The sequence below is a fragment of the Gorilla gorilla genome, chromosome 15 (assembly GCF_029281585.2).
Source record: "Gorilla gorilla gorilla isolate KB3781 chromosome 15, NHGRI_mGorGor1-v2.1_pri, whole genome shotgun sequence".
NCBI lineage: Eukaryota > Metazoa > Chordata > Mammalia > Primates > Hominidae > Gorilla > Gorilla gorilla.
The window spans coordinates 118,817,825-118,841,465 of NC_073239.2; the positions used below are offsets into that span (position 1 = coordinate 118,817,825).

Sequence of the window (23,641 nt, forward strand, 5' to 3'; positions counted from 1 at the left end):
CTGCAACCCGCTGCTGTCACAACTCAGGTGTCGATTTATGCATGAGCCTGTGTGACAGCACAGAGCCTGGCTGTTTTCATTCATGAAGCTTTACAGGAAGTCGTGATTTCTGGAACAGCAAGTCCTCCAGCTTGGTTCTTCTCAGGGGTGTCTTGGTTAGTCTTAACCCCTTGCATTTCCACATACATTTTAGAATCCATGTATTCAGTTCCACAGAAGTGTGTGTTGGGATATGGATTGGGATAGCATTGAATCCATAGGTCTGTTTCTTACTCGGGTAACTGTTATCCACAGGCTGCTAGAGGAAGCATCAAATCAATGGTTAGCTAGTAAAAGCTCCCCTCTGAGTCGGGGATGGGTGCAAGGGGCCGTTCTCACTGCTCCTCAGCGTTGCTCAGAGGTCCTGGTCAGCACAGTAGATAAGAAAGAGAAGAACAATGTGGGGACTTGCAGATGAAAGGAAAACCAGAGGGATTTAGCAAGATAGCTACATGTAAAAGTGATACTCAAAAACCATTTTTTCTGTATTGCAACAGCAGTTAGAAAATTAAATGTTTTTAAAGATACCATTGACGATCACATCAAAACATAGCAAATACCTAAGAATAAAATCCGAAAATTAATGTTTTGCACATTTTGAGAAGAAAATTAGAAGACTTTATTGGGAGACATTTCAAGAGAACTTGAGTAATTGGCGAAACAGTCCATGTTCATGAATTGGAAGACTCAATCCTGCCAAATTCTTAAGTTCTCCCCAGATCTGTATGGGAAATATAAAGGGCCATGAGCAGTGAAAACGTGAGGAGGGACCAGGCGCAGAAATCAACCAGACAGTAAGTCTTCTAGGGCTCTAGAAACTCAGACTCCAGGTGGTGCAGGATGAGGCAGTGGCCAAGAAGAGAGAGAGCCCTGCCTGCACAGACACTGCTCTAGGACAGAGGAGACACTAGAAGTCATGGAGAAATGGTCATTTCAAAAAGTGGCATGTAAATATTATCTTTAAAAACAAAATAGTACTGCTGAGCTTTTGTTTACTTGGTGGGGGAAACTCATCCTCTGATAAGTTTCCTCATCTGGGACATAGAGGGGAGTGGAATTTAGTACATATTAATGATGAATCCCAAATTTGCCCCAAGTTGTTAGTTCAACTTTGTTCCTACTCGTTTTGTACTAAGAATAAATACATTTGAAAGACAAGATGGCACCGTCGCTAAATGTTGGCTCCTGCCTTTCCGAGAGCTTGAGCGTTTCTTTCTGTTTTGCGTGAGATCTCTTGTCTGTGGGCTCGCCACTTGCATAGACCTCCCCAGGACCCTGGGAGCACCTTGCATGGAAGAGTACATGTGGGGCTGGCGTAGTGGCTCACGCCCGTCATCCCAACATTTTTGGGAGGCTGAGGCAGGAGGATCGCTTGAGCCCAGGAGTTCAGGACCAGCCTTGGCCAACATAGTGAGATTGTGTCTCTATAAACAATTTAAAAACTAGCTGGGTGTGGGTGCATGCCTGTAGTCCCAGCTACTCAGAGGCCTGGGGCAGGAGGATGGCTTGAGCCTGGAAGGTCAAGGTTGCAGTGAGCCAGGATTATACCACTGTACTCCAGCCTGGGCAACATAGTGAGACCCTGTCTCTAGTTGAAAAAAATAAAAACGTGCATGGAAGCTGAGGGTGGTGCTTGACCTGATGACGCTGTGGTCTCTGTGTTTGAAACTTGACTGCTTCAGCTGCTTAGTGAATATTACGTGAGTGACCAGGAAGTACTTCCCACCCTTGTGAGCCTGCACATTCTGGGGTATCTTTTGAGTTGTCGCTGTCTAGGCTGGTAGTTTTTGCAGCTGTGTCTCCTTGCTCCATCGGGGTAATGCTTATTTGGAAGGCCCCAACATCTGTGCAGCAGAAAGTCCTGGTTCTGCTGTCTTTCTGCAGCTGCCATGCTGAAAGTTGGTCCTTTATGGTGTCTTGGAGCATTTCTTTTGACCACCAAGACTTTTCATGTAAATGTGGGCTTGGCTTCTTTTTTTCAATCAGTTTCCTATCCACAGTTTACATGATGCCTCTTGGTGCATAGTGACAATTTAGTAATTCAACCTTACTTCCTCATATTCTATGATTTGGTGGCTAAGCATGTATGTCACAGCTCTCACTCCCTTCTGTAATTGAGGTACATGTTGCTAGCAACATCGGTGAGGTTGGCTGTGGTATTCGCCGTTTAGGACTCATTTACAAAAGCCTTCACTGCCCAGTAGTGGTCTCCAAACTCTTCTGTCCACGCTTGCCTGGCAGCAAAAACAACCTCCAGCACACACCTCCACTGCGTGTAAATTTGTCTGTTGAATATTAGTATGTCGTAATTTCTTGTTCTTTGTAGAAGAAAGTATAAATAGACACCCTGCTGTTTTCTTCCTACGTTCCAATCTTGAGTAACCCCCAGGCTCACTCTGCACTCTAGATATCAGTGACCAGTGAAATGCATTCAATTTCTGTACCTCCCTGACTGTTGGGACCAGGAGCATGTATAAAGCTAGACAGGAATGCTCCCCGCCTACTTTAAAGGAGATCTTTGTTAAATATCTCTATTTATCACTGATTAATAACAGGCTTCCCTTTAGTAAATACGTTTTTTAAAGAATAGCACATTCTTTTTTTTCTTTTTCTTTTTTTTTTTTTTTTTTTTTTTTGAGACAGAGTCTTGCTCTGTCACCCAGATGGGAATACAGTGGTGTGATCTCAGCTCACTGCAACCTCAGCCTCCCGGGTTCAAGCGATTCTCTTGCCTCAGCCTCCCAAGTAGCTGGCATTACAGGCACCTGCCACCACACCCAGCTAATTATTTTGTATTTTTAGTAGAGATGGGGTTTCACCATGTTGGCTAGGCTAGTCTCGAACTCCTGACCTCAGATGATCCACCCACCTCGGCCTCCCAAAGTGCTGGGATTACAGGCGTGAGCCACCGCGCCTGGCCAGAGTAGCACATTCTTATCTCCACCTTCTTTCTGTCATTTTGGATGCCCTGGGTCTTTTCTCCTCTCCCCCTACGGGTTTTGCATGAGTATGTCCATGTATATTGCTCCGGGGTATGATTGAGATTTATCTTGAAATATTTGGAAATTGTCTCAAATTCACAATAACATATTAATTAAATAATGGGAAAAGCTAAAATGATCTATACAAGTATGAGGCATTTGTAATAACACTTTACTGTTACAAATCAGAATGCGTAAAGGTATGAAGCATATTCTTCCACTGCCTCCACCCATTTTTGTTTCCCCGTGGTACAGTCCTGTCAACGCATCAGAAAATAAGATTTTTAAAATATGTTGATGAAGAAGTTGTTAAATTAACTTGCATTCAAAAAAAAAATGGAAATATTTGATAGGGCCCAAGGATGCAGTTTTTTACTTTTTTACCCAATTCATTGTTACAGGTTTTTTTAAAAACAGTAAAATTCTTTTAAAAAAAAATAGTCAAATGAGATTTTTTAAATGAAAAAAAGAAATGAATAAAAGAGCTCATGAGATTATAATCACAAGCATATCTGCTTATGGTCTATAAGCAAAAATTCTACAGAAACACCCTGTCTGGAAGCCTAGAAGAATTGAAATTCACTTGCCTTTTAGAACAGTTTGGATAGAAATTTTATTAAAAACTGTGTTACTCTGCTCTTCCTTCTTAAGTGTAATAAATTTGCTTTTGTGTTTGAATGACAACTTAGTCTTTTATTCTGAGTATCAGTTACTGTGCAGTGTTTATAAAGCGAATGATGCTTTTAGGGCATTTTGAGCCATGTAAGAGTGATTTAACTCCACTCTGAATGATCCCAACATCCTTTTGAGTTTCAGTTCCCTGAAAAGGGTACATTTGGCCCTCGTGTCCGTATCTGCCACTGCATAGCACTGTGGCCTTAGGCAAGCTGTGTTGGCTCTCATACCTGTGTCCTCGCCTCTAGATCGGGGTAACGGCACTGGCTTGAACTGCTGTTAGGAGGATTTAGCGAGGACATGTTCTTAAAGGACTTAACTGGCTACTCCTTAGGAGCCAAGCTGTGCATAGCGTGGCTCTTAGGGAGAACGGTGGACTCTCAGTTCTCTGTAGTGCCAAGAATGTGAGAATGCCAAACAGCTCCAAATACACAGGCTGCGACAACACACACGAGCTCATTTAAGGTAATCCTGGCAAATTAGGGTACAAACAAAGGTGTAGAATTGATGAGAATTGAAGGCAAGCAAAGAGGTAATTCCAAAAATGAACCTTTTTCATCGAAAAAGACTGGATATCTGAATGTGAAGAGTCCTGAACGTTGTAATGACAGTTACTTGTTTCAAATAGTTGCACAGCCACTGAGTTCTCAGAGTATTTAGGAATAAAATTTTTGTTCTCATGGTGTTTTAGGATCCTACAGGCAGTACACCCCACTCCCATGGCCTTGCGTGTGTGCTTCTGATCTCTGAGTGCAGTGTAAGAAACAGGGAAACCGTAGCTTCCTACAGAATGGGTCTGCTCAGACAGCAGAGTCTGTGTGCTTGTTATTTGCAAGAGTCAATGTTGGGCCTTTGGGCATATAGAGAACTAGAAGACGTAGTCACATGGCACCTACCCTCAAAAAGCATCTAGTTGGGAGTAAGAGGTACTAAGCAGATAGCTAACTGTTTAAAGCACTAACAAGTGCCAGATGACTTGCTCAGAGTCATACATCTTACCTAGGCAGTAAGGAAAGCCCTTGTAGAAGAAACCTCAACAGGAAGTTGACAGTAGGGGCAGGGAAGGGCAAGAGGAGTGTGGAAATGCTCGGCCCCAGAGGAAGCACAGGAGCTGCAGGAAAGCAGCAACACCCGCCGCCCGCAGGACACTCCCTGGAGCGAGGCTGGCATGGGGCAGTGGGTCTCAGGACCCCAGTGCTCCTAAAAAAACTCTGCAGGACCCGAAAGAGCACTCTTTATGTGAATTTAGCTATTGCTACTGACCTATTTGAAATTAAACTGGAGAAATTTTTAAACATGTATTTATTAATTTATTAAAATATAATAAACATATTACATTTTAACAGAAATAACACATATTTAAATGATCTAGCCACGTTGGCCAGGTGCATTGGCTCACACCTGTAATCCCAGCACTTTGGGAGGCCAAGGCAAGTGGATCACTTGAGGCCAGGAGCTCGAGACCAGCCTGGCCAACATGGTGAAACCCCGTCTCTACTAAAAATATGAAAATTAGCTGGGTGTGGTGGCACACGTCTGTGGTCCCAATTACTGGGGAGGCTGAGGCACAAGAATCATTTGAACCCAGGAGGCGGAGGTTGCAGTAAGCCAAGATCACACCAGTGCATTCCAGCCTGGGCAACAGAGTGAGACTCTGTCTCTAAAAGAAAGAAAGAAAATACCCATGTTTTCTAAAACAAAAACTAATTTGGTGGTAAGAGTGGCATAGTTTTATATTTTTGCAAATCTCTGCAATGTCTAGCTTAATAGGAGACATTAAGACAAGGATTCCCCTTTCCGCTTCTGCATTCGGTCTGTTGCCATATGTTGCTTTGGTGGAAGTTTGGGAAAATGTGGTTGGGAAGGGAGGAGTATTTTAGTAGCCTTTTCAGGTAGTTGTGGACATTTGCTTTGATATTACACCAAAAGTTAGTATGGGTAGTTTCTTAAAGGAATCTGTAATGTGGAATCTGAAACCATATCAGTGAAAGCCGTCTGTAAATTTTATTCCATTAAATCAAGTGGTCTACTTTGTACTTTGAATGGCTCTTTTGCCCTTGAATGGTGTTAACACTATTTATTCATCATTTGGAAAATACTTGTTCACCGAGTTATGCAAATCTCCTAAAACATTTTGCAAATCTTTGACACATTTCAGGATGTATGTCAGTCAGTCCCGTTTATTCGTGTCATCACTGATCTCCTCTTCAGCCCAGGGAAAATGTCACGCTCACGGTGGCAGACAGAAGTTTTCCAGACTTCGCAGAATACTGGACTGTCATTCAGAGCTTGGTTTGAATTTAGCTTCATTCACTTGCCAGCACTGAGTGATTTTCTAAACCTCTTTCTTTATGTCTGTTGTGCTGTTATAAAGATTAAATGGCAAGAAAGTGTCAATATGTGTAAAGTTTTTAGGATGATGTCTGGCCCAGGTAAGCACTCACTAAGTAATAGTTATCGTTATTGCTGTTTCTGAATTGCCGTCATCATTAACGTCAGTCGTCATGTGTGATAAGCCTTGACTGTAGACCAGGATGAGGGAAATGCAGTGTGCTTGGTGGGGCTCTAAGGTGCTAACTCTTTGAATGTTTGGAAGTTAACAGTCAGTTTGGACTGTTACATCTTTGGACTGATGCCAGTTGCTCTGTCATCTAGCAAGCGTGGACAACCACCTGCCCTTCCCATGTTGTAAGCTGAGGGCCTATAGGCAGACATAAGGAGGCATCCTTCCCCCTCTGGTCTTTTTTACCCTGCCTGAACCTAAATTCTGCAGATATCACCTGGTGTCAATGTGTCCACGCCCTTTCCCCAGACATGGACCTTACTGGTTGCCTCTCATTCCACTGCCCAGCACGGTGCCTGTGATCATTGCTGCTCAGAGAGTATTTGTTGAATGAACACATGTAGATGGAGTTTATTTCTAACAGTGCTCTCAACATGGTTTGAAAGAGTTAAAAAGCATAAAAACTTCCTCGTACCAAACATATAATATGACCAGCGACTAGCTGGGTTTTTTCGTTTTATTTTCTTTAAGGAATATTTAGCCTTTGTTTACCCCACCCCATCTCCTTTTTTCTTGAATCTCTATTCAAAATAAAAATAGCAGAAAGCTTAAATGTGTTTCACAATAACTTTGGGTTAAGCACTTTTGTGATCAATACACTTTGCTTTCTGCTTTTCAGATGTTCCTCCTGCTGATCAAGAGAAGCTTTTTATCCAGAAGTTACGTCAGTGTTGCGTCCTCTTTGACTTCGTTTCTGATCCACTAAGTGACCTAAAGTGGAAGGAAGTAAAACGAGCTGCTTTAAGTGAAATGGTAGAATATATCACCCATAATCGGAATGTGATCACAGAGCCTATTTACCCAGAAGTAGTCCATATGGTAAGTGATTACAGTTTAACCAGTGTGTCCCAGTTCTGATTAAACAGGACAGGCCAAGATCTCTGAGCCTAACACAGTGCTACCCAGGAGAAGAATCCTCCTGTTCCAGAATTTGTAGTTGTACTTGAAGAATGAAAATTTTCTTTGTATCCTGGATTGTAATGATAATAATAGGAAGGGAAGTCAGTTGCCTTCTAGGGACCAGTCTAAGTGCTTTGCATTTATTAACTCATTTAATCCTCACAACTACCCTATGGGGTAGAAATGTTAGAATTTGTCTTTCTATTTATTATTTTATCTTCTTTAAATTTTTTTAAAACATATTTAACATTAATATACTAGTGCCTTTTTATAGTTCAGAAGTAAACATTTTGTCCATCCATGTGCAGAAAAATTCTAATGATGGGATGGAGTTGAAATATTGACAGAACCAAGCTGGCATCAGAATAGTTCATGCTGATTAGCTGAGAAGGCCTCCACCTGTCAGTGCTGGGATCAGGACAGCCCATGCTGATTGGCTGAGAAGGCCGCCACCTGTCAGTGCTAGGATCAGGACAGCCCATGCTGATTGGCTGAGAAGGCCTTCCTCTGTCAGTGCTTCCTCTGTCATTCCTCTATCAATGACAGTATGTCCTGACTGGCTGAGATAGTCTTATCATTCTGCAGTTAGTTCACTGTTGGTTTTATTCAGCCCCCAGATCTCAGTCCTCTGAAGTGTCATACTTTACAGCCCATTCCTCAGTCAGTACCACCTGGAAACACTTCATTCAGTGCCATTACCAAAATTCATTGTTTGACACTGAAATCCAGTTTTCTGTTGATTTTTCTTGAATTGTTGATATTTTATCTGCCTTTGAAACTAGTACCCCACACACACACACTTATTGGGGAGTCAGTGTGGCTTAGTGTAAAATGTTAAGTCCAATTTTCATTGAACTCTTTGTTAAGTTACTGATTTTTTTTTCCAAAGCTATATATTTCAGAATTGACTGGACGTCTTGACCTAAAATACTTTTATTTCCTTCTTTGGTATGTTTGCTTTGGAAAAAGATGAAAGTAATGTTCTTTGTTGCAGTTCAGTCTACTGTGTCAGAGGTTGAGATCAACTTGATTGTTTTAACTTGTTGTTTTTAACTCTTAAAGTTCAGAATTCACTGGCATGGCTACCGTGTAGTCGGCCTAAGGACTGCAAAGGCCATGCAGGTTCCTGTCCCAGACTTGTGCCTGAAGAAGAGTAATAGGCATAAACTGAGCAGAGAATATATACCCTAAAACCTTACCTGTTCAGACTAATGACACTTGGGGAATAGCTTTTTTCTTTCATTAATTTTAACTCTCAATTACTTGGGAGGCCCACTCTAGCCCCAGAATCATAAAAATCTCTAATATTTTCTCCTATTACTTTCATAATTTTGTTTTGCGCATTACATTTTATAATCTTTTTTTCTTTTAGGTATGGATATGTAATAGTTGTACATATTTATGGAGTATATGTGATATTTAGGTAGAAGCATAGAATCCATAATGATCAAATCAGGGTAATTGGGGTTTCCATCACCTCAAGCGTTGATCATTTCTTTGTGTTAGGAGCATTCCAGTTTTTTTGTTTGTTTGTGTTTTGTTTTGTTTTTTTTTTTTGTGATGTGGGTTAGGGATAGAACTTCATTTTCTTTTAAATTTATTTTCTTCTAAAATTATTGAAAAATTATTTCTCCCTACATCATATATTGACTATTTCATTTCCCCGTGTTGCTTAATGCTTCCTTATTATGTGTTCATTTTATTTTACTGTATGTTAGATTTATAAGTATATAAATTCTATATTAAGTTTACACGTGTGGAAGATTTTCCTATGTTTAAGAAAGTCTCTGATTCCCACTCTTTAACCTAAGAGGGAAGAATCTACAAAGAATGACAAGACTCCCGCTGGCCTGATTCAGGTCAAATGCCCGCCCTTGAACCGAGTGTGCTCCCGACTGCTTGAAACCGCCTCTCGTTTGTATTTCACAGTAGCAGTGTGGGTTACTGGCACCACTTAGGATACTTAAAAGCCCTTCAGGCTGTTTTTATAGATTAAGTCATCATTGCCTCTCCTCTCCCTGTCATAATTGTTTCCTAACTTGATTCTCCTCCTGCTGTATTAACTTGTTTCCCACCCAAACCTCGCTCTGGGCTCCAGAGCGTTGCCAGCCCCTGGGCTCCCTAAGCAGTAAGCAGACACTGAGCATCCACCATGGGCCAGGCACGTTTTGGGGTGAGGAAATAGAATGGCGAACAAGACTTCTGCCCTCCTAAAGCTTTCATTTTCACCTAAAGCTTTCATTTTCACGTGGGAGACAACCATAAAATAAGCCAACCAATAATTTTCATTTTAGATTACGGTAATGCCGTGAATAAAAGTAATCCAGATGAAATAGATAGGGTTGCAAGACTGGGAATGTGATTTCTGCCTTATGCCCACATGGGCGGGAAGAAGGCGCAGAGTGGAAACTGGGTGATGAATTAGACTGTCCCGTGAAGATGGGCACACATGAGATGCTTGTCTGTGGTCACTGTGAGAGCAGGGGACATTTTCTTTCCTTTCTGCTCTAAGTTCAGAAGGGAACATAGCCTTTCCCTACCCCTTGTTTGTCTGGATCTGGAGGTAGAATAGGGGATGGGGACAGATTGGATTTTTGGTTTTGTTGTTGTTTTGTTCTGTAGCTAGAGGGCATTGATGAGAAGTATAGTGAAAGAAGGAAGAACACAGGCGGTGGGGTGGTGCCTGCCCTTGGTTTGTGACCCTCTTATCAAGAATTTAAGCAACCAGTACAAGGCCTCTGTCCCAAGCAGTGCCTGGGCCTGGTGTGTCAGGCAGCAAAAGCCTGGGCCTCTTTGTGGTTCACGTCTGATGAGAAGCTCTGCAGCTTAGAGCCCCTGTGTGCTCAACACTTAAGCAGCCTTTAGCCATGCCTGTTGTTCTCTTTGTTTCTTATTGGGGATGGGGGTGTGTGTATTTTGGTCATAACAGTTTTAGAGACATTAATTTCCACTTTTTTTTTTTTTGAAGAATCCAAAGCTTTATAGTTGTTGTACTCCTGATGCTGCTACTCTTAAATATCCTGCTTATTAGACTGGACTGCTAGATGGTTTTTTTAAAACAGATCTATTGAGGTATTATTCACATAGCCTAGAATTCACCCATTTAAAGTGTATGAGTCAGTGATTTTTAATATGAATATGGAATTGTACAGCCAGTATCACATCTGGTTTTAGAACCGTTTCATCCCCTCAAAAAGAAATCCTGTACTCATTAATAGTCACTGCCATTGTTCCCTCCTCCCTCACCTACCCCTAGCCCTGAGCAACCACTGATTGACTTTTCCTCTCTATGGATTTGCCTGTTGTGGACATTTCATGTAAGTGGAATTACAGAATATGTACCCTTTGGTGTCGGCCTTCCTTCACTTAGCATAATGTTCTCAAGGTTCATCCACGCGCCAGTACCTCATGCCTTTTTATTGCCCCATAATATTCCATCATACAGATATACTACGTTTTATTTATCCACGTATCTGTTGATGGACACTATATTATTTCCTTTTGGGGGCTGTTATGAATGACTGTTGTGAACATTGATACGCAAGCTTTTGTATGAACGTGTGTTTTCATATCTCTTGGGCATATACCTAGGAGTAGAGTCGCTGGGTCATATGGTAACTTTAACGTTTTGAAGAACTACCAGACCGTTTTCACAGTGGCTGCACCATTTTACGTTTGTTTTAGCAGTGTACGGGAGTTCCAGTTTCTCCATATCCTCAACACTTGTTATGATCTGTTTTATTACAGCCGTCCTAGTGGGTGTGAGTTGTACCTCATTGTGGTTTTGATGTGCATTTCTCGACAACCAGTTGTGTTGAGCGTCTCCTTGTGTGTTGTGTATTTTTATACATCATAGACTTCAGACCTAGAAATTAATGGAAACGTGCTGGTCATCTAGCTTGACCCTTTTCTTTTCCAGATAAAAAGGCTTATTGGGTTCAGAGAGATGCGGGTGGTGAGGAGCATTCCCAGGGGAGCCAGTTCTTGGCGTGCAGTTTCCCAGGCCTAAGTTATACCAGCTCCATCATTAATTTCAGCCGTATTTAAATATAATCAGCCACCTGTTTTTTCAATTAAATTATCTAGTTAATCTGTTTCTTGGGCATGGACCTTCTTCTGATAGTCACAATACCAGTAGCAAAACTAATTGTAGCTTTTGAAAAACTCAATGTAGTAAAAGTAAAGCTGCTTTGTTAACAGTAACTAAAGAGTTGAGGTTAGGGGTTGCACCCTTTCAAAATATGAAAATTTGACATATCTAGCAGTTTTTACATGATTTCAGAGGGTTCAAGCCTCTTAGAGCCTACAGTAGACCCCAAATTAGGAAACGTAGAGTCTCTTATCTTCTAAATCAGGATTCTCATCCAAATCAGGGGATCACAGATACCTGGTCTCCTTGAGAGCATTTCGGAGGGCCTGTGATGTTAGAACTATTTCCATCATACTGCTAAGACTTTAATTGACTTTTCACTGTGTTGAAATTTGTACCGATGGTGCAGAAGCGGTAGTGGGTACAACATCGCGCACCTTAGCAAGAAGCACAGTGATGGCACCAAGCTGACAACCACACACCCCAGTAGAAACAGAAACGGCCAGTTTCACTTAGTGGTCTAAATGAAACAATAGAATAGATTAATTGTATTATTTCATGACCCTTGTGCACACATGGTCTTAGGACTCTATGATGAAATGTGAAGGTTTCATAAAGCTCTTCTGCTGCCGGTGCCAGTCAGGAGGGAGAGCGCTTGTGTGATGGAGCTGCCAGCCGAACTTGCTGCTGTTTTCATGGAACACCATTTTTACCTGAAAACTGACAGACAAACCAGTTATTCAGACTTTGAATATTTGGCAGGCATCTTCTGAAAAAATAAGCAAAATGAGAAAGTCACTTTAAGGAAAATAACTGACAGAGTTTGTTGTCAGTGATAAAATGTGAGCTTTCTAGGGAAGTTTTGTTTCATTTTGTTTTTAGAGATGCAGTCTCGCTCTGTTGCCCAGGCGGAGTGCAGTGGCACAGTCATAGCCCACTGCAGCCTCGAGCTTCTGGGCTTGAGTGATCCTCCCACCTCAGCCTCCTGAGTAGCTGGGACCACAGGCTTGCACCACCATACCCAGCTGATTTTTTAAATTTTTTTGTAGACAACGGGGTCTCCACTCTATTGGCCAGGCTGGTCTCGAACTCCTGTGCTCAAGCAATCCACACGCCTCAGCCTCCCAAAGTGCTGGGATTATAGGCATGAACTATCGCACCCAGCCAGAAATTTTCAATTTTGGAAAATTTGTATGCACCTGAGCTTCAGCCTCCCAATGCTGCAGACACTCCTGCTGAGCTCAGTGGTGATGGGAATGAGCGGGATTTTTAATAGATATGATGAAGTGAGTCACCACTTGGAAGAGCCACCTAACTCAATGAACAAGTATTTTCCAAATGACCGGTAAAGGTTACAGAGTCATTTGTGGCAAGAGAGCCATTCAGAGTGCACGATCCAGCATTGGATTTGAATGTTGAGAGTATAGACCCTCATTGATAAGGTTTCAGCACCCATGCAGGAGCTCAACCCTAATAAACTACTACTGGTTGAGTTTTGATGTAGACAATGACCTAAAAACACTATTAGATAGATACTCCTCCCTTGTCAACTACGTTGTCTGTGTGAGACCAGACTTTCATCCTATATTTCAACCTAAACATTCTGAACACAGAAGCAGATATGATAATCTAGCATTTTTCTATTAAAACAGACATTAAAGAGATTTACAGAAATGTAAAACAGTGCCACTTTGCTCACTTAATTTGTTCTGGAAAATATAGTTATTCATAAATACATGTCATTTACACTAAGACATGATGGATTTTTTATTTTTATTTTTATTTTTTTTTTAGATGAGGTCTTGCTCTGTTGCCCAGACTAGAGTGCGGTGGCATGGTCATTACTCACTGCAGACTCAAACTCCTGGGCTCAAGCAATCCTCCCCCTCCCCCTGCCTCAGCCTCACAAGTAGCTGAGTCTACACTGCAAGTGTGTGCCACCACAACTGGCTAATTTTTTTTTTAAGAGATGGAGTCTGGGCCAGGCGCAGTGGCTCATGCCTGTAATCCCAACACTTTGGGAGGCCAAGGCGGGCGGATCACCTGAGGTCAGGAGTTCAAGACCAGCCTGGCCAACATGGTGAAACCCTGTCTCTACTAAAAATACAAAAATTAGCTGGGTTTGGTGGCGCACACTTGTAATCCCAGCTACTTGGGGGTCTGAGGCAGGAGAATCGCTTGAACTTGGAAGGCGGAGGTTGTAGCAAGCCGAGATTGAGCCACTGCACTCCATCCTGGGCAACAGAGCGAGACTCCTTCTCAAAAAAAAAAAAGACATGGAGTCTGGCTATGTTTCCTGAGTTGGTCTTGAACTCCTGGCCTCTAGTAATCATCCTGCCCCAGCCTCCCAAGTTGGGATTTTTTTTTTAAATTTCTCTGGTTTAATTTCTAATATGGCCAATATCGATAGATATAATTCTTGTAAACAAAAGTTCTTTAGGATTTGCAACCGTTTTGAGGAGTTTAGTAGGGGCCTGAGACCAAAAAGTTTCAGAGCTACTTTTCTAAAACAGTGCCACTCAAAGGCTGCAGCTTCAACAACAGCCTTTAGGCTTGTTAGAAATGCAGATTCTTGGCCAGGTACGGTGGCTCACCTGTAATCCCAGCACTTTGGGAGTCCAAGGCTGGTGGATCATGTGAGGTTGGGAGTTCTAAACCAGCCTGGCCAACATGGTGAGACCCCGCCTCTACTAAAAATACAAAAAATTAGCTGGGCGTGGTGGCAGGCGCCTGTAATCCCAGGTACTTGGAAGACTGAGGCAGAAGAATCACTTGAACCTGGGAGTAGGAGGTTGCAGTGAGCCGAGATCGCACCACTGCACTCCAGCCTGGGCGCCACAGAGTGAGACTCTGTCTCAAAAAAAAAGAAATGCAGATTCTTTGGGTCCCACCCTAGACCTGTGGACTCTCTGGGGGTGTGTTGCAGTGCTGTGTGTTTTCACTGTTCTCCAGGTCATCCTCAGGCAAGCCAAAACTTTAATAACTGTTTTGAATAATTGTCCTGCGTTGTCCCATCTTTGGATCGTCAGTTCCCCCAGAGAACAACTTGTTATACTCTTGCATTTCTTCCACTGAATTCAGCACACTGCCTTTTATAGACTCAATAAATATTCATTCAATATGAGGTTTTCTGCATAGACTTAGGCATTAAGACTCGTCTTAACAGTCACAGATGAAAATAACGTGAAGATCAGAAAAGGAATTGCTTGGATTGGTGATTGAATGAGTCGGATGACTCAGAAGTACTTCGCATTAGAGTAGACCTCTCCAGAAATATCCAAATCTATTGTGCTGGACCACTGAGAAGGCAACCTGGTGTACTCACTCAATCATGCAAGAAATGTGTATTGCAGACACCATGCTACCTCTTGGGGCTACCCCAAGGAATAAAATAATACAGTCTCTACCTATGTGGCATCCACCCTTACTGGTCTGGGAGACAAGAAGAGGCAGCAGACGTTATGATACGAGGGCCAAGGACTGCGGTGGCGGTCAGTGTAAGGTCTGGTAAGAGCACAGGCATAGGAGGCCTAACCCCTTGCCAGGGCGCCCCAGAGAAGTGGCCTCTACACCAGCGGCCAATGCTTCAGGACTAGCTGGCTCAGTGAAAGCAATATAGAGGAGGGAAGGGGAGGGGAGTGTTCCCAGCAGAAGGAAGAGCTCCTCCAAAGCCCAAAGACTAGAGAAAGTAAGACGTGTTTGGGTTTGAGCCAAGCCTGGAGCTCCCGATTGGGTGGGCTGGAGTCTGGGTCCTGGGGAGCTTGATGGAACCCGAGGACCTGAGGTCGGGTGGGAGAGCTGGGACCACCCCGTTTGCTCCGGCTGCAGTGTGAAGAATAGGTGGGAATGGGTGTCAGAATGACGCATGAAGGGACCAGCTCAACATCTGCTGCGGCATTTCAGGAGAGAAGTGGAATGAGCCAAGCGGCTTTGATGGCAGAGAGAAATGGGCAAATGCAGAGATGTTAAGAAGGTAGAAACACGATTCGGGGTGGATTTGATTGAGATTCCTGGGGAGAGGAACCAACGCGCAGGTTTCTGACTTGAGCAAGTGGAATGCTGGTTCAGGGGAAAGAGCATGGGCTCTGGTGTAGGAAAGGCCTGAGGTGGGTCTCATCTGTTAACATTATTTAGAGCTCTTTGGGTTAACGGGGGCAGACACCGAATTCACTGTTGTTTACACTCACAAGGGAGTTTACCAGGCAGACACTGGGTCACTCACACTTAGTCCACAGACTCACAGGGACAGCTTTTCCTTCCGTGTCCCATGTGCCTGCTCTCTGTATGCAGCCTTCCTTCTTTGGGGCATCCCTCTATGATGACAGAGGAAAGCATGGCCCTTGCTGGCTTGCCAGAAGAGGCCTGATGCCTCCTGTCTCCTACCTGCCCTTGATCCCATTGCCGTAACTAGGGAGATGGGGTACTGTGGTCGCGACTCAGACTGGGTCACGTGCCCACCAAACCATGCGACAGAGTCAAGGAGCAGGAATTCCCCAGAAGGGAGGGAGTTGTGTGCTTCTCTGGGCAGATGAAACGGTCGGATCTGTACCCAACTTTAATCTGCTAACTGTGCTACTTTAGGTGAACGGCTTGGTTCTGCAAGCTTGGTTCTGTCTGCTGCAGACAAATAGCTGTAATGCTTCTGCCTCACAGAGCAGCTAGGATGAAAGGGGAACACATGGAAAGCTTGGGCAGCCCCCGTGACAAAGTTATCAGTGTCCTCGGAAGTGGCCAGAAAGGGACACGCCTCCAAGATTTCTCAGAATGCTTACCAGGGGGACGCCTCAATGCAGCCTTCTTTCTTCATATTCGTACGGGACTTATTTCTAATTCTTGCTCTAGACTCTGATACCTTGAGGTTACTTAACTTTTTTTTGAGACAGAGTCTTTCTCTGTCTCCAGGCTGGAGTGCAGTGGCGTAATCTCGGCTCACTGCAATCTCCCAGGTTCAAGTAATTCTCCTGCCTCAGCCTCCCAAGTAGCTGGGATTACAGGCATGCGCCCCCACACCCAGCTAATTTTTGTATTTTTAATAGAGACAGGGTTTCACCATGTTGGCCAGGATGATCTCAAACTCCTGATCTCAGGTGATCTGCCCACCTCAGCCTCCCAGAGTACTGGGATTACTGGCGTGAGCCGGCGCCCGCCTTTATTTTCTTATTTAGAAAGTTATCATGCTGTGGAACTACTTCATAGAGAGTTAGTTAGATTAGTTTAAATGGTGATTGGAAGATTAAAAATACATGGTCTGAAGTATGATTTCATGTTTGTAACATATAAATAAATTCATGAAAATAAAATCAAACTTAGGGAGAGAAAGTAACTTGTGAAATACTCTACAGAGTACGGTGACCCAGCCCTGTGGCACCATCCACACCACAGATTGATTTGGTTCCATTTTATCGATAGATTTTTAAAATAAAGCTGAAGGCCTCGCCAACATGGTGAAACCCCATCTCTACTAAAAATACAAAAATTAGCTGGACATGGTGTTGCACACCTGTAATCCCAGCTACTTGGGAGGCTGAGGCAGGAGAATCGCTTAAACCCTGGAGGCGGAGGTTGCAATGAGCCAAGATCACGCTACTGCACTCCAACCTGACGGACAGAGCGAGAGTCCGTCTCAGAAAAATAAATAAATAAAAAATAAAGCTGAAGGAATATAGTACAAACTGTTAATAGTAGGTGTCTTTGGGTGGTATTAATTTTTCCCTTTTACTATACACTTTTGTAATTTTAAAAAAAATTCAAAATGGGCCAGGCACAGTGGCTCATGCCTATAATCCAACTTTGGGAGGCCAGGGCAGGAGGATCACTTGAGATCAGGAGTTGGATACCAGCCTGGGCAACGTAGCAAGACCTTGTGTCTACAAAAAAAATTTTTTTAGGCCAGGCACGGTGGCTCACACCTGTAATTCCAGCACTTTGGGAGGCTGAAGCGGACAAATCACCTGAAGTTAGGAGTTCAAGACCAGCCTGGCCAATGTGGTGGAACCCTGTCTCTACTAAAATTATAAAAATTAGCCAGGCGTGGTGGCGCATGCCTGTAATCTCAGCTACTTGGGAGGCTGAGGCAGGAGAATTGCTTGAACCAAGGAGGCAGAGGTTGCAGTAAGCTGAGATCATGCAACTATACTCCAGCCTGGGCGACAGAGCGAGACTCTGTCAAAAAAAAAAAAAAAGAAAGCAAGAAGAAAGAGAAAGTTTTTTAATAGCTGGGTGTGGTGGCGCATGCCTGCACCTATATGCCTAGCTACTTGGGGCTGAGGCGGGAGGCTTGTTTGAGCTCAGGAGCTTAAGGCTGCAATGAGGTATGATTGTGCCACTGCACTCCTACCTGGGCAACAGAGCAAGACTCTGCCTCAAAAAAAAAAATTAATAATTATGTACCACATTTGTCATCATCAAAAACCAGTAAAGATATTTTTCTTTCTTAAAAATAAAAACAAGCGGCCAGGCACGGTAGCTCATGTCTGTAATCCCAGCACTTTGGGAAGCCGAGGCAGGTGGATCACCTGAGGTCAGGAGCTGGAGACCAGCCTGACCAGTATGGTGTAACCTCATCTCTACTAAAAATATGAAAATCAGCCAGGCATGGTGGCGGGCATCTGTAGTCCCAGCTACTCGGGAGGCTGAGGCAGAAGGATTGCTGGAACCCTGGAGGTGGAGGTTGCAGTGAGCCAAGATTGCGCCACTGCACTCCAGCCTGGGCGACAGAGCAAGATTCCACCCAAAAATTAATTAATTAATTAAAAAGATAAAATAAAAACAAGCTATCTGTGTGTAATAGTAGAACTGTTTTTATCAGGACTCTTGTTGGTTTCCAGGGAAAACTAGCTGATCACATTATTTTAATCCGCACTGTCTGTAAGTGATTTGATGTTGACTTACACGTTTTATGGGCATGAGAGTGTTCTTAGGATCTGTTGGCCGGGTCCTGGGGGAGGTCTCACACCCTGCACCCCCAGATGGGTGTCCTGTGCTTCACTTAGGGACTGATGTGGGGCACGTTCCTTCTTCTATTTTTATAGCTGATATTTACAGTGTGTTCTGGAAAGTTTTACTTGCTATAAGGGTGATGATAGTTTGGGAGAGGAAAGAATGTGTTGAATTAAAAGGGATAGTACATTGACCAATGGAGTTGCAGTCAAAGTTATTTCAAGTGGGGATTTAAATCATGCATTCCCAAGTACTTTTTGAAACCCAGAGAATGATTTTTCTACTTTAAATATCAGTAAGCTGTTTTTTAGAGGTTTGTTCTTACGATTTTGAGATTTTCCTCTGATGTTTTTAAATTATAAAAGAAATACATGCTTATGTGATAACAAATGAAACAAATACGAAAGCATTTTAAAAAGTTAATCTTTTTCCTGCTTCACCCCTCCCCAGTTCTACCCATCTCTACCTCCAATCAGCCAATTCATGTTTATTGTATTTTCAGAAGGCTGCTGAGAAACTTTTGGGATGATGAGTATGTTCATTATCTGATTATATGATTGTTTCACAGATATATGCATATGTTAAATATCAAATTGTACACTTTAAATATGTACAGTTAATTGTATATAAATTATATCTCAGTAAAGCTGGGTGTTTTCAGATGTCCAAAGTTGTTAGGTATTTCTTTTGGTCTAGGGGTGCAGTGAAGAAATTACTAAGACACCAAGGGCATTGTGAACCAAGAAGTTTTGGGAACTTATGACCTAGTGAATATCTTTCCATAACTTTTTTTAAATTAATTTTTTATTTACATATGCTGAAATTCACTCTTTCTTGTGGCCAGTTCTCGGAACTTTGATAAATGTGTATAGTCACGTCTTCCCCACCACAGTCAGGATATAGAACAGTTTCTTTTGTTTTTTGTTTGTTTGTTTGTTCGTTTGTTTGTTTTTGAGACGGAGTCTCTGTTGCCCAGGCTGGAGTGCAGTGGCACGATATCAGCTCACTGCAACCTCCGCCTCCCGTGTTCAAGTGATTCTTCTGCCTCAGCCTCCCAAGTAGAAGAACAGTTTCTTCAGCCTCCAGAAACATGGCTTTATGCCCACTTTGTAGTCAGAGCCTTCCGCTTCCTTTCTCTCTGCCCCTCACTAGTCTGTTCTCTATCACATCATTTTGTCTTTTCCAGAATGGAAACTCCATAGACATGGATTCAGTGTATAGCCTTTGGGTCTAGCTTCTTTCGCTTAGCTTGATGCATTGGACATTCGTCCATGTTGTCACACAGTTTGTTCCTTTTCCTTCTCAGTGTTGTCTCATTATATAAAAGTAACACCATTTGCTTATCCATTTCCTATGGAGGGATATTTGAGGTGTTTCCAGTTTTATTTGGAGCAATAAAACTTTTATAAATACTTACATACCAATTTTAGACATAAGCTTTTATTTAACTTGGGTAAACACATAGGGATGCAATTGCTAGGTGAATGGTAAGTGTGTGTTGAGCTTTCTAAGGAACTGCCAAACCGTTTTCCAAAGTGGCTGCCCCGTGTGATTCCCCCAACGGTGCGTGAGTTCTCATGCCTCCCGTATCTTTGTCAATATTTGGTGTCATCAGTCCTTTTATCTCATTTTGATTTTAATTTGCATTTCCTTAATGACTAATTATGCCAGGCTTGTTTGTTTGTTTGTTTGTTTTTTGGAGACAGGGTCTCGCTCTGCCAGCCAGGCTGGAGTGCAGTGGCTCAATCATGGCTCACTGCAGCCTCCACCTCCCAGGCTCAGGTGATCCTCTCACCTCAGCCTCCTGAGTAGCTGGGACTGCAAGCGCCCACCACCACACCCACCCCATTTTTGTATTTTTAGTAGAGACAAGGTCTCACTGAGTTGCCCAAGCTGGTCTCGAACTCCTGAGCTCAAGTGATCCCCCTGCCTCAGCCTATGAAAGTGCTGGGATTCCAGGCGTGAGCCACCACACCTGGCCCAAGCATTTTTTCCCTGCACTTTTTGTCGTTTGTATATCTTCATTGGTGAATTGTCTGTTCCAATCGTTTGCCTGTTTTTCAATTGGGCTTTTTGTTTTTGTTTTTTGAGTTTTGAGTTTTGAGACTTCTTTACATATCTGGGTACAGATTTTTTGCGAGATACATGATTTGCAAATATTTTCTCTCAGTCTGTAGCTTGTCTTTTTTTTTTTTTCTTAAGTGTCTTGTACAGAGCAAAAATGTTTAATTGAGATAAAGTCCAACTTAGGATTTGTCCTTTATCAGTAGTGCTTTTGGTAGCATATCTAAGAAGTCTGCCAAACCTAAGCTCACAAAGATTTTTCTCCTATATTTTCTTCATCGTTTCACATTTTACACATAGGTCTGTGATCCATTTTGTCTGCAGTTCATTCTTTGGCGTATGGATTTCCAATTGTTCTGTTTGTTGAAAAGACTGATGAATATCCATTGAACTGCTTTTGTTCCTTTGTCAAAAATCAGTTGAGCATGTTGTGAGTCCTCTTCTGGACTCTGTCCTGTTGCGTGTTTGTGTATCTCTGTTTGCCAGTCTCACACTGTCTTCAGTACAGTACTTGATAGTAAATTTTGAGATCAGGTTGTGTGACTCTGCTATAACCTCTTTCTTCTTTTTGAAAATTGTTTTGGCTATTCTAGTTATTTTACCTTTCCATATAAATTTTAAAATCAGCTTGTTATCTACAGAATATTCTCCAGGGGTTTACTGCATGAAGTGAACATGTAGACTTGGAGACCATTGACCTCCTAACAGTGTGAGCTTTGCAGCCCATGTACACAGCATGTCTCCCCATTTTGGTCTTCTTGTTTTGTAGTTGTCAGCAAACAGATGCTATAAATATCTTCTTAGACTCATAAATTAGTATTTTGGTTTTTGGTTGTCATTGTAAATAGATCTGTTTATTTCCCATTTGTAGTTATTTATTGTCTTTTTTCTTGTAATTATATCAGGTTTTGCTTCATGTTATATATATTCATATAAATATTCAGTGTATATCCCCTCTTGGTGAATTAACTCTTTTACCATGATAGATATGACTGTATTCCTGGTAATATTATTTGCTCTGAAATCTACTCCGTCTCACCTTAATATAGCCATTCCAGTGCTCTTTTGACTAGTGTTGGCATGGTATGTCTTTTTCTTCCCTTTTACTTTTGATCAGTTCGTATCTTTATATGTAAAGTGGGCGTATGGTAGATAGCGTATTGTTGAGTCTTGGTTTTTTTTTTTGTTTTGGTTTGGTTTGGTTTTTGCTGTTGCTGTTGTTGTTTTGAGACAGAGTCTCGCTCTGTCGCCCAGGCTGGAGTGCAATGGCACAATTTCCACTCACTGCAAGCTCCGCCTCCCGGGTTCATGCCATTCTCCTGCCTCAGCCTCCCCCAAGTAGCTGGGACTACAGGCGCCCACCACCACACCCGGCTAATTTTGTATTTTTAGCAGAGATGGGGTTTCTCACCATGTTAGCCATGATGGTCTCGATCTCCTGACCTCGTGATCTGCCCGCCTCGGCCTCCCAAAGTGCTGGGATTACAGGCGTGAACCACCGTGCCCGGCTGAGTCTTGCTTTTTTATTCAGTCAGACAATCCCTGTCTTTCAGGGTGTTGAAACCATTTATTTTTCATGTGATTATGAATGTACTTGGGTTTAAATGTACAACGTTCCTATTTTTTTTCTATTTGTCCCACCTGTTTATCGTTTCTCTTTCTTCTTTGTCTGCATTCTTTTGGATCAATTGAGTACTTTTTATGATTCCCTTCTATCTCATTTGCTGGCTTCTTTATGATAACTCCATATTGTTTGATTTTAATTGTTAGTCTTTTCTAGAATACACCTTTAACTTATCACCATCTACCTTCAAGCGATAACATACTATTTCGTGTAGAATATAAGACATTTACAACAGTATACTTCTATTTCTCCTCTCCCAGCCTTTCCGCTATTATCATACATAAACCCCACAATATCTTATTATTTTTGTTTTAAAGAAATTTAAGTGATTTTCAAAAATCTTTTTTTTATTATACTTTAAGTTTTAGGGTATTAAAAATCTTTTATATTTACCCAGATAGTTACAATTTTCAGTGTTCATCATTCCATTGTGTAGATTCAGATACCCATCTGATATCAATTACCTTCTGCTTGAAGGACTGTCTTAATATTTCTTATAGCACAGGTCTACTGATGATGAATTCTTTTAGCTTTCGTGTATCTGCAAAAGCCTTTCTTTTCTTTTGCTTTTTTTTTGGACAGGGTCTTGCTCTGTTACCTAGGCCAGTGTATAGTGGTGCAATCACGGCTCACTGCAGCCTTGACTTCCAGGCTCAATCAATCCTCCCACCTCACACCCCAACCCCAACTCTGCCCCAGTAGCTGGGATGACAGGCACATGCCACCATGTCCAGCTAATTTTTTTACTTTTTGTGGAGACAGGGTCTCACTAGGTTGCCTAAGCTGGTCTCAAACTCCTGGGCTCAAGCAGTCCTTTCATCTTGGCCTCCCAAAGTACTGAGAGTACAGGCGTGAGCCTGGTCTTGCCTTCAGTTTTGAAAGATCTGCTTGCTGGTATAGAATTCCGTGTCGACCGTTTTATCCTTGAAAAACTTTTGCTCGCCTGTTGTCTCGCTTGCATTATTTCTGATGAGATGTCCCCTGCCATTCTTTTCTTTGTTCCTTTGGACATAATGTACCCTTTCCCCCTCTGGGAGCTTTCACAATTGTCTCTTTTTAAGCCATTTGATTATGATGGGCCTTGGCATGGTTTCCTTCATTTTGCCTGTGTTTAGAGTTTGTTTATAATTTTCATCAGTTTGAGAAATTGTCTCTTCAAATATTTTTTTCTGTCCCATGACCCTTTCTCTCCTTTAGGGATCCCAATAACGTGTATTGGGCTTCTTAGAGTTGATGCTGATGCTCTATTTCTCTTAATTCTTTTTTTTTTTCTGTGTTACATTTGGATAGTTTCCTTTGCTTTCTTCAACTTCTTTAATCTTTTCTGCCATATCTATTCTGTTAATTTTTATTACAGTAAATTTTTCATTTCACACATTATTTTTTTAATTAAGTGAGCAAATTTACTTAAGCAATTAGAGATCTGTGGGTACATATTGTTGTTGTCATCTCTAGTGGTTTGATTTATGTCTTTTTAAAATATCTTTCACGTCCACCTAACTTTTTGGACACAATACAGTATTCATGTCCTTGTCTGCTAATTCTAACATTCGTGTCAGTTCAGTTTAGTTCAGTTGACTGGTTTTTCTTCTCATTATAAATCCTTCTCCTGCTTCTTTGCGTGTCTGGTAATTTTTAATTGGATGTCTGACATTGTGAATTTTGCTTTGTTGAGTGCTGTATCTCTATTCATGTTCTTGAGATTTGTTTGGGGATGCAATTAAGTTACTTGGAAATAGTTTGATCCTTTCAGTTCTTGCTTTTTC

The 23,641-nt window shown here is 42.2% G+C and overlaps 1 protein-coding gene across 11 annotated transcripts in view; it reads left to right on the plus strand.

The window, feature by feature from the left end:
- Positions 1-23,641, plus strand: part of PPP2R5C (protein phosphatase 2 regulatory subunit B'gamma) — a 166,988-nt gene that overhangs the window by 88,876 nt on the left and 54,471 nt on the right. For all 11 annotated transcript variants that reach the window (XM_019009823.4, XM_019009821.4, XM_019009822.3 and 8 more), the window contains one exon: positions 6,878-7,077. In XM_019009823.4, coding sequence (XP_018865368.1) covers positions 6,878-7,077 — 200 coding nt within the window. The remainder of the gene's footprint in view (positions 1-6,877; positions 7,078-23,641) is intronic.